The sequence below is a fragment of the Ochotona curzoniae genome, unplaced genomic scaffold (genome assembly GCF_017591425.1).
Source record: "Ochotona curzoniae isolate NIBS_2020 unplaced genomic scaffold, NIBS_Ocur_1.0 scaffold_3890, whole genome shotgun sequence".
Classification (NCBI taxonomy): domain Eukaryota; kingdom Metazoa; phylum Chordata; class Mammalia; order Lagomorpha; family Ochotonidae; genus Ochotona; species Ochotona curzoniae.
Window position 1 is genome coordinate 36,792,004 of NW_024467115.1, and position 10,302 is coordinate 36,802,305.

General features: G+C 45.0%; 1 protein-coding gene across 3 annotated transcripts in view; it reads left to right on the top strand.

Annotated features, from left to right (window-relative positions):
* LOC121146218 (WT1 associated protein) overlaps positions 1-6,271 on the top strand; it is a 28,792-nt gene extending 22,521 nt beyond the window's left edge. For all 3 annotated transcript variants that reach the window (XM_040965582.1, XM_040965581.1, XM_040965583.1), the window contains exons 7-8: positions 4,172-4,326; positions 5,023-6,271. In XM_040965582.1, coding sequence (XP_040821516.1) covers positions 4,172-4,326; positions 5,023-5,606 — 739 coding nt within the window. In that variant the 3' untranslated portion in view covers positions 5,607-6,271. The remainder of the gene's footprint in view (positions 1-4,171; positions 4,327-5,022) is intronic.
* Positions 6,272-10,302: the final 4,031 nt, after the last annotated feature.

Below are 10,302 nucleotides of genomic sequence, written 5' to 3' on the forward strand. Positions count from 1 at the left end.
CGTCCTCGACTGCTTTCCCGGGCCACAGGCAGGGAGCTGGAAGGGAAGCGGGGCTGCCAGGATTAGAACCGGCGCCCATATGGGATCCCGGGCGTGCAAGGCGAGGACTTAACCACTTGCGCCACCGCGCCGGGCCCGTCCTAGAAGTATTTCTTACTGTATTTCCCCTGTGAGTTGTTTAGTTTGGGGAATAGGTTGTGTTTTTTAAAATTTGTATTTTAAGATTTTTAAAATTTAAGACCCACCTGGTACAGTGGCCTAGTGGCTGAGGTCTTCATCTTGCACACACTGGGATCCTATCTAGATGCTGGTTCTAATCCTGGCAGCCCGGCTTCCCATCCAGCTCGCTTCTTTGTGGCTCAGAAAAGCAGTCAAGGATGGCCCAAAGCCTGCGTGGGAGACCTGGACGAAGCTAGCGGCTCCTGGCTTTGCATTGGCTCAGCTCTGGCTGTTGCGGCCGTGTGGGGAGAGGATCAGTGGATGGAGGATTTTCTCTCTGTCTCTCCTCTTCTCTGTACATCTGACTTTGCAATAAAGGTAAATAAATCTTTAAGAAAAAAAAAAAACTAAAAAGTTAAACATTTTAAAAAATTTTATGTGAAAGGCAGAGACACAGAAGGAGACAGAGAAAACTTGATCCACAGGGCCAGGCTGTGGGTAAGGGGCACAAGATCCCGAACTCTCAGGCTGTCCTGTCCTGTGCTCCCAGGCACACCAGCAGAACTGGGTCAGAAAGAGAGCAGCTGGGACTGCAGCTGTTCCACATGTGGGAAGGTAGCACAACAGGAGGCTTTTTTGAAAAGCTATTTCAAAAAATTGTGAGGGTAAAAGATTTTTGTGATGAGCACAACACACATTTACATAACAGTTATAAAATTACAAAATGTTTGAAGAAGAGTAGTTTTAAAACAAACAATACAGAAAAAAAAGAGTGGTTTTATGTTTTTTTTTTTAAAGATTTGTTTATTGCAAAGTCAGATATATGCATATAGAGGAGAAGAGACAGAGAGGAAGATTGTCCATCCGATGGTTCACTCCCCAAGTGAGCGCAACGGCTGGTCCTGTGCTGGTCGGAAGCCAGGAGCCAGGAACTTCTTTATGGGTCTCCCACGCGGGTGCAGGATCCCAATGTTCTGGGCCGTCCTCAACTGCTTTCCCAGGACACAAGCAAGGAGCTGGATGGGAAGTGGAGCTGCTGGGATTAGAACCGGCGCCCATATGGGATCCCGGTGGGAGCAAAGTGAGGACTTTAGCCACTAGGCCATGGCGCCAGGCCCATGGTTTTTTTTTTAAAAGCTTTATTTTTATTGCAAAGTCAGATATAGAGAGAGGAGGAGAGACAGAGAGGAAGATCTATGTCCTGTGATTCACTACCTGAGTGATGGCAACAGCCATAGCTGCGCCTATCCAAAGCCAAGAGCTAGGAACTTAGTCCAGGTCTCCCACATGGTTGCAGGGTCCCAAGGCTTTGGGCCATCCTGAAGTGCTTTCCCAGGCCACAAGAGGGAGCTGGATGGCAAGCGGAGCCGCCAGGATTAGATCCAGCACCCATATAGAATCCCGGTGCATTCAAGGCGAGGACTTCAGCAGCTCGGCCACACACCGGGTCCTAAGATCTGTTTTAATTGCTGATTTCAGCAGACATTTGTTTATTCAAAGCTAGTGATCTTTTGCAGCAGATTTTCAAATTTTGTATTTAAATCAGTCACAAGTTGATGTGCTCTATGTCTGTCCATATAGGCTTTACTGTCTGTCTTATATAAGAGCGTGTTGGGATTAGTTGGGAAACCCTGATCCCATGCACTCTGCAAGAAGACAGGTTGTGGGAGAATAGCATGTCCAGTGATCAGATTCTGTTGCTTTTGACAAAGGTGTTGGTCTCTTCGTTGTTTGCCTTCTCTTTTTAGGTTTATTTTGTTTGAGTCTGGCGCCTTAGACCGCTCTGCCATCCTGACGCATTATTTTGTTTATTTGAAAGGCATTTTCAGAGAGAGAGAGAGACCTTCTGTTTACTGGTTCATTCCTCAAATGAATGCAACAGATAGTGCTAGTGCGTGCCAAAGCAAGGAGCTTCATTTGGGTCTCATGATTCCATGTGCCCGAGCGTTTGGACCATCTGCTGCTGCTTTCCCAGGGTCATTAGCAGAGAATTGGATCAGAAGTGGAGCAAATAGGACTAAAACCAGCTCTATCACGTTCCTTTACTTGCTATGCCACCACAATAGCTCCCATTGTTGGACTTCTCTGCACTTATCATAGGCCAGTGTCTGAAGCTTTGGGGAAAGTGGGGGTTCGGGGGCCACAGCGAGTAAGAGCAGCAGCTCCTAGCGTTGATTCAGAAAGGGATACAATCCAGGCCTGGCATGATGACTTAGTGGCTAAATCCTCATCTTGTAACCTCTCAGATCTCACATGGGCACCATCATGTCCCAGCTTCTCCAGTTCCTGTCTAGCTCCCTGCTTGTGGCCTGGGAAAGCAGTCAAGGACAGCCTAAAGCCTTGGGACCCTGCACCCGTGTGGGAGACCTGGAAGAAGTTCTGGCTCCCGGCTTTGGATGGACTCAACTCCAGCCATTGTAGCTACTTGGGGAGTGAACCAACAGACTGAAGATCTTTTTATCTCCTTCTCTGTAAATCCACCTTTCCAATAATAAATAAATAAACCTTCAAAAAACAAAAAGAATGCAATCCAGTCCCAAACTAACTTGAGTTACACAGATGTTTGTGTGTGACACTACAGGAAGGCTGAACTCTAGAAATGTTTTCACTGGTAACTTCCTTCTGCATTCAGCCCAATGATGAACATGTCAGACTGTCCTACCCCAGTCTCTGGTAGCTGTCACAATTATATACATCAATTAGAACCATTTTTAAAAGATTGTTTGCTTGGTTTGTACAGTAGAGTTAAGAGAACAAACTAAATAGATGTTTCATCTGCTGATTCCCTCTCCAAGTGGCCCTGACAGCTAGGGTTTGACCAGGCTAAAGCCAGAAGCCAGGACTCCCATATGGGCTCCTGCATGCGTGGCAAAGGCCAACGTGCTTGAGCCATCTGCTTTCCCAGGCAATAGCAGGGAGCTGGTGGGGGAAGTAAAAGAGTTGGGGCTTCTTCCCCCACCCGTGTGGTAAGCCAGCTTTCATGTGGTGTGCCAGCATTCGCAGTACTGGCTTTAGCTGGTGCACCACAGCATTAAACCTGGATCCGTTAAGAAATATTTAGTAAGTACTAAAGATCCTTTAATAAATGTGTTAACTTCTAGTATTATTGAGGCTGAGGATAAACAGTGACATTTCATTAAGAAGCTATCACTTCGCCTTTTGATTGCATACATGCTACATTTGTATATCGACATTTTATAGTCTTCCACTGACCGTCAGAAGTGGCAGCATTCCTAATTTGGTAGATGTTTCTGTGCTTGCATTATGTGTAGCCCCAGTCTTAGTGTCACAGAGATGGTCTTTTACAACAATAAAATGTTAACCAAATATTGACATTGAATGGAAAAAAAGACCTCCAGCTTGCTGGCTCGGAGCTATGTATTACCTAAAGAAGTTTAGTAAATGAGGAATCAGTAAGTAGAAAGAGCTTTCTCAAGTCCCAGGCCTTAAGCTTCAAACCTCACTTAATGTAGTAGATGACTTAAAAGGTTTGGAAGAGAAATGTTCCATAGAAGGAAGAATCAATGTCATGTTCCCGAGAGATAAATATCTTTCATTTGCAGATAGTAACATATTACATATTCTAAAGTTGTATCCACTTATGATTATACTTGATGTACCTTTTCAAGAACTTCCCTGTTTTAAAAACCAGAACACTTTAGTGTTAATTAGTATTGGTGTTTCCAGGGTGTGTGTGTTTTGCCTGACCTGTTACTGTTTCAGATGATAATTTGCAAGAAAATAGGTTCCAGAATTGATTATTCAATAATACAATCAAAATTAGCTGTATGGGCATTTTCTGCTTATGATTTGATTTTTGCTGCTGTGTTTACAAAAAAAAATAACTGCAGTGCAGAAGATGGATGTGTTCAAGCAAAGAAGATGGTAATTACAGGGTGGCATCTGCTGTGATACAGTTGTGTACGTGTTCACATCTATGCTGTCGTGATTGTAAGCAAAGAAGGTAATAGTTTTGTCTTCATTTTGTGATGGATGGCTCTTTCCTTTGCAGCCAAACAGGCAAAAAGTTAATGGCGAAGTGTCGGATGCTTATCCAGGAGAATCAAGAGCTTGGAAGGCAGCTGTCCCAGGGACGCATTGCACAGCTTGAAGCAGAGTTGGCTTTGCAGAAGAAATACAGTGAGGAACTTAAAAGCAGTCAGGATGGTAAGGGTATTTCTGACGTTTGCGTCACTTGGCACTGGCTTGATTTAAAAGCTGCCAGGCATGACTGTCCTGTAGGTCAGGGTCTGTGACTTCGTGCCAAGTTTCTGTTTGGCCAAATGGGAAGAGTTTTGGTGAAAAGTAAAAGGTGGTTGTGTTGCTGAAGTGTACAAACTATATCCCGTATTTGAAAAGAGGGAAAGTGACAGCTATTGGCCTGTGCTATTTGTAAGCATGGACACAGATTATGTTACGGAGAAGGACTTTGTTCCGCAGGCTTGTTAGAATATTATATTAATGATCTACTGTGATCATTTTTTATGATTTTTGCTGTGTGTGGAGTAGTGCTCCATTAGAGCATAAACCTTTTTGTAGTCCTAAAGGCTCCGCCTGCTGTGGGGTCACTGCCCTGGCTAGGAGACTGAGCAGATAGGAGCTGGGGCACTTGCAGGTGAACTTGGATCAGATTTTTATGTCACAGAATGGTTTGAATTAGTTCTTAACTTGGGTTCTTATGTAGATATAGAGATATGGATCTTAGTATATTCAATTAAGCATCCTGTTTCTCTAAAGAAAACTAATTCTTGAATGGCTGTTTTAGAAACGAGCACTGTGGTTTTAGAGTTTTGTTTGGCAACTGTGATGAAGTGTTGAAGCCAGTCTGAGATATTAAAGTAGGTTTGGCTCTCCTTTGCACAGAACTGAACGACTTCATCATTCAGCTTGACGAAGAAGTAGAAGGCATGCAGAGCACCATCCTCGTGCTGCAGCAGCAGCTGAAGGAGACCCGGCAACAGCTGGCTCAGTACCAGCAGCAGCAGGCCCAGGCCCCGGCTCCCAGCACCAGCAGGACTGCATCGTCTGAGCCCGCAGAACCAGGAGAAGCTGCAAGTAAAGACTGCAGTCGGCTGGCAAACGGACCAAGTAACGGCGGCTCCTCCCGCCAGAGGACGTCTGGGCCTGGCTGTCACCGGGAGGGCAGCGTAGCTGACGGTGACTTTCCGTCCTCTCCGGGGAACGGTAACAAAGCCCCCGGCAGCTCGGAGGAGAGGACTGGCAGAGGAGGTAGTGGTTACGTAAACCAGCTCAGTGCGGGGTATGAAAGCGTAGACTCTCCCACGGGCAGTGAAAACTCTCTCACACACCACTCAAATGACACAGACTCCAGTCATGACCCTCAAGAGGAGAAAGCAGTGAGTGGGAAAGGTAACCGGACCGTGGGTTCCCGCCACGTCCAGAACGGCTTGGACTCCAGTGTCAATGTACAGGGCTCAGTTTTGTAATATTTTTCCAGCAAATTTTTATACAGTGTCATTTAATTGGGGAGAAGATACTGTCCAGAAAATTAATACATACTTTTGTCACAGTTGGCCTTTTCTGTGAGTGTGTGTTTTTTTATTTTTGTTTTGGGTTTGTTTTTGTTTTGCTTCAATACCTCTGCCACTTTGGAATTATAACAGTTAATTACTTTGAATGTTGCTAAAAGGACATTTTGTGTAGGGTCAAGTTATTTTTATATGAGTTAATGTGAAGTTGTAAATGGAACTCTTTCCTTAAACTATAACATGATGATGTCTGTACAAATCTGTGTCTTTCTAGAACTTGTGCTGTGTAAGGGCATTCCTCCTCATGCTGTTGTACTTACGCACCATTCAGACTTGTTAGAGTAGATGTGGGTTTATGACTGCCAAGTTTTGCTCAGTACAGTAGTTTTTATCACTAAAAGTGGGACTTGCTAATGGAGTCCTGTAGTAATTTCAGTGTTAGTTTTTTCCACCATACATCTGTGCATTTTCTCTTTAGGTGACTGAATGTGTAAGAAATGTGTGTGCAGTTACTCAGTTTTTATGAGCTGTTGTACCCTGTTCATGCATATTGCTCTGTGACTCCAGTATATCTTACCTGTACTGACCAAACCTAAATAAAGATTTTTATTGTAACTCCTTCATTTGTAGTTCTGTTTGTTTTAGAATTGTTTAGTATCTTATTTTCACTGAATTGCTGGATTTTTGCTAATTATTCTTGAACATATAACAAAGACACCCTTAAGTACATGCATTAATTTTGTGCATATGATTTTTAATTTTTACCTTGTTTTGCAAACTCAACAGCTTAAAAGAACACCTACTTCCTGAGTATTTGTTTTTAGGTAAAACTTGTTAAATCAAGTCAACTTCAGAAGTAGAGTTATAGTAACACTTGGAACTGAGGTACACAGTTATGTCTGGTCTTCAGTGCTATGCTAAATGCATCATACTGTCTTTTCACAAACTTTCCATGTGGTCTGCTCCAGTTACAATTCCCAGACCTTTTTGGTGTATTAAAGTGTTCTCTTAATTCATTAAATACCGTGAACTCTGGCTTGTTTATGCGCTTTTACGTTGCCCAAACTTCTGTGCCCTATGGGTGTTTATAATTCTTGATACTATGATGGCAAGGCTTACAGAGAGGAGGGATGTCCACCTGCTGGTTCATACCCTAGGTGACTGCAAGCAGCAGAACTGGACCAGGCCAAAGCCAGAAACTTCATTCAGGCGTCTTATGTGAGAGCAGGAGCCCAAGGACTTGGGCCATTCTCTGCTTTCCCAGGAACATGAACAGGGAGCTCAATTGGAAGTGAAGCAGCCAGGAAAGGAATCCATGCTCATATGGAATGTCAGCAACCATCTTGTCACAGCACCAACTCCAGCTTTTTTTACCTGTTACAAGGATTTGATTATTAGTCATCGGATATCTTCATTTATTTGCTTGAAAGATTTTGTGTCTGCTAGTTCATTCCCAAATGGTCACAATAACCAGATTGGGCCAAGCTGAAGCCAGTAGCCCTGAGCGGTCTTCAGTTCCCTTCCTAGGCCGTTAGCAGGGAGCTGGATGGCGAATAACAGCGGGACACGAGATGCTGGTGTTGCAGGTGGCTGCATTACCACGAGCAGTACAGGTTTTGCTGTTTTTAATTTTAGTGGTGTAATAACTTGAGCGTAGATTTTTCAATGTGACTGAATTTTCTCAATTCTGTGGAATTTACCTTGAATAGCTTGGGATTTTATATATATATTAAAACCAGAAACATTTAAGAGGTAATTTTATTAGTTGATTACATTTTTTTAAGATTTGTTTTTATTGGAAAGTCAGGTATACAGAGAGGAGAACAGAGAGAAAGATCTGTCCAATGATTCATTCACTACCCAAGCGGCTGCAACAGCTGGAGCTGAGCCAATCTGAAGCTAGGAGCTAGGAATTTCTTCCAGTTCTCCCACATGGGTGCAAGGTCCCAAGGCTTTGGGCCGTCCTCGACTGCTTTCCCAGGCCACAAGAGGGAGCTGGATGGGAACCAGAGCTGCCTGGGATATGAACTGAAGTCCACATGGGTTCCTGGTGCGTTCAAGGTGAGGACTTTAGCCATTGGGCCACTGTGCTGGGCCCTAATTAATATTTCTTATTTCTGGAATTGGATGATTTGTTTGGATGCTATAACTAGTCCATTTCCCAGTTCTGAGTGTGGTTTGAATCCAGGAATTAACCATCTGTTTCATGACTTGGGCAACCACTTAACTGGTTCATTCCTATCCCCACCCCTTACAGCATTAATTAAATACTGCATGTAATGTAACTGCAACAGTTATTAGCCTAAGCTGCTATGATCAAAATACCATCAACCCAGAAACAAACTAATTTTCAGTAGCTGTGGGGGTTGGAAGGTCAGATCCAAGTGCTTATTGATGTTCCGATGGGAGCCCTGCTTGCTGGTAGAGGACTGCACTGCCTGTTGGCTGTGTCCTTCCACGGCTAAAAGGTCATTCCTAGCTCCTGTTGGGTACTAGTCTTATTAGTGAGGTTCTGACCCAGTTATCTCAAAAGGTGCTGTGGCCTACTACCATGCCATTAGGGAGGAGGCGTGTACAGGACAGAAAACGGAGCTGAAAGGCATGTAATCACTGAAGGAAAATTTGACAAAGGTGGTCCTTGGGTAGTGGAAATGCATGGGACATTTTTGAAGAAATAGTGACCCTCCAAGAGGTTCCAAGAAAAGCTGCAGTTTATCTTAATGGCTCTTCATCCCACAGAATTTGATGAAACCACCAGGAAAGACCAAAATGGCTGGATTTCCATCAAGCTGCATCCCTTCATTTACTGCTCATTACTGTTGGTTTCCCATCGGCGCCCATTCAGAGTGGACTGATGAGTAGCTAGAATGAGGACTCCTGAGAAAACGCAGGTTGAGTGCCCACTCAACAAAAGCAAGCTATTACCTTCTCAAGATGTACTTTAAAGTGGGTCTGCTAAGTCCTGGAGATTGAAGAGTGGTGAATAGTCATACTCCTTCAAACATGGCAGCCTCTGAATGTTACAGCCACATTCACCCATACTGAGAGCCTTTGGTGCTACGAGTTGTATGTAAAACAGCATCCCCCCCCCAACTTGTGAAACTCAGTGTCTAGTAAGACAGATGAGACAATTGTAATATGGTCAACAGGTTAATCTAGCTATGAGTTTTTATTTATTTATCTGAAAGGCAGGGACTTTGCTGGTGTACTCCCCAAACGGTTCAGGCAGCTTTAGCTGGGCTATGCAGAAGCCAGGAGCCTAGACCTCACGTCAGGTCTGTCCTGTGGGTGACCCCAAAATCTTGACTGTCATATCTGCAGTTTCTGGTGCATTAGTAGCACTCCAACCCCAGGACCTCAACATGAGATGCAGACATCAGAGCAGGTGCTTAACCACCACACCACACACCAGCCCCCTCACTGAGGTTGGAACAGGTGGCACACTTGACTTTGTTTATGTCAAGTGAGAACCAGGGAGGGAGGGGCAAAGCCAGCAGGGGGAATGTGGGCTCCCCTGCTGGATAACCACTCCCAATGGAGAGCATGATTTGGGATGAGGGCAGACCAGACCAGGCAGAGATACAACACTTGTAGGCCTCATGTGAGCTAGATCAAGGAAAAGTCAGGCTGCATTGACTTCCTACTGGTGCAAACATAAATCAGAGTGGGTGAGGGTTGGTGGGGCTTTGGCACAGCAACAGCTGGCAGGGGCTGGCACTGGAGGCTTAATCTGTCAAACCAGATTCCAGAACCACCTGGAGAGTACATAATATGGCAGTTGGAATGGCCTAAAAGGGAAATAGTGGGCACCTCCCTCTTGGGTTACCACTCCCACTGGAGAACATGAAAACCAGGACAGGGGCAGCAGTGACTAGACACAGCATCTGTCAGCGTGTGTGAGCTGGATAGTGGAGCTGGCTAGGTTGAACTAGGCTTCAGTGCCCATTGACATGTACTAGTTGGGACAGACCAACTAGTCCGCTGTACATACTGGCAAGCAAAGGAACCAGGGTGGGGGGCAGGCCTGGTAGGGGTTATTGTGGGTCACACCAACTAGGCTGCAGCTCCCACTGGTTTGCATGAGGGCCAAGTATGAAGTGGGCAGGATCAGGCTGGACTGCAACACCCATTGGTTCACATGGAAGACAGGGCTGGAAACAACTGACCTAGCAATTTCAACGACCAGCATGTGCATAAGCTGATTGGGGCAACGGACTGTGCCAGACCCTGGTAACCACACACAAGAATCAGGTCTGGGATCACCTCAGATGAAGTTTCTTTGGGGATCCCTCCATCCAACTGAACTGCTGATTTCAGAAACCCAACCATGAAGAGAAGTCTGACCATGGAGTGCATGTGTCAAAGCTGAGCCTCTTCAGTGGCTCAGACAGAGCAGTGGACAGCATATCCATCCAGGTGCACATGGAGGATATGGCAGTTCATCAGAGCCTGCAGAGAACACCTGGTACCACAACAGAGGAAGGACAGAACAAATCAATCAACTACCCCAGCCATGTGTTGGCAGTGAAAATCTGAGCAAATGGAGACTCTAAGTTGAACTGTCAGCCAGTGGATTCTGAAGAGATTTCACTGTGCTTGAAATGGTGAGATTGGCAGCAATTCAGAACTGTTGAACTATCAAAACCACTTGAGC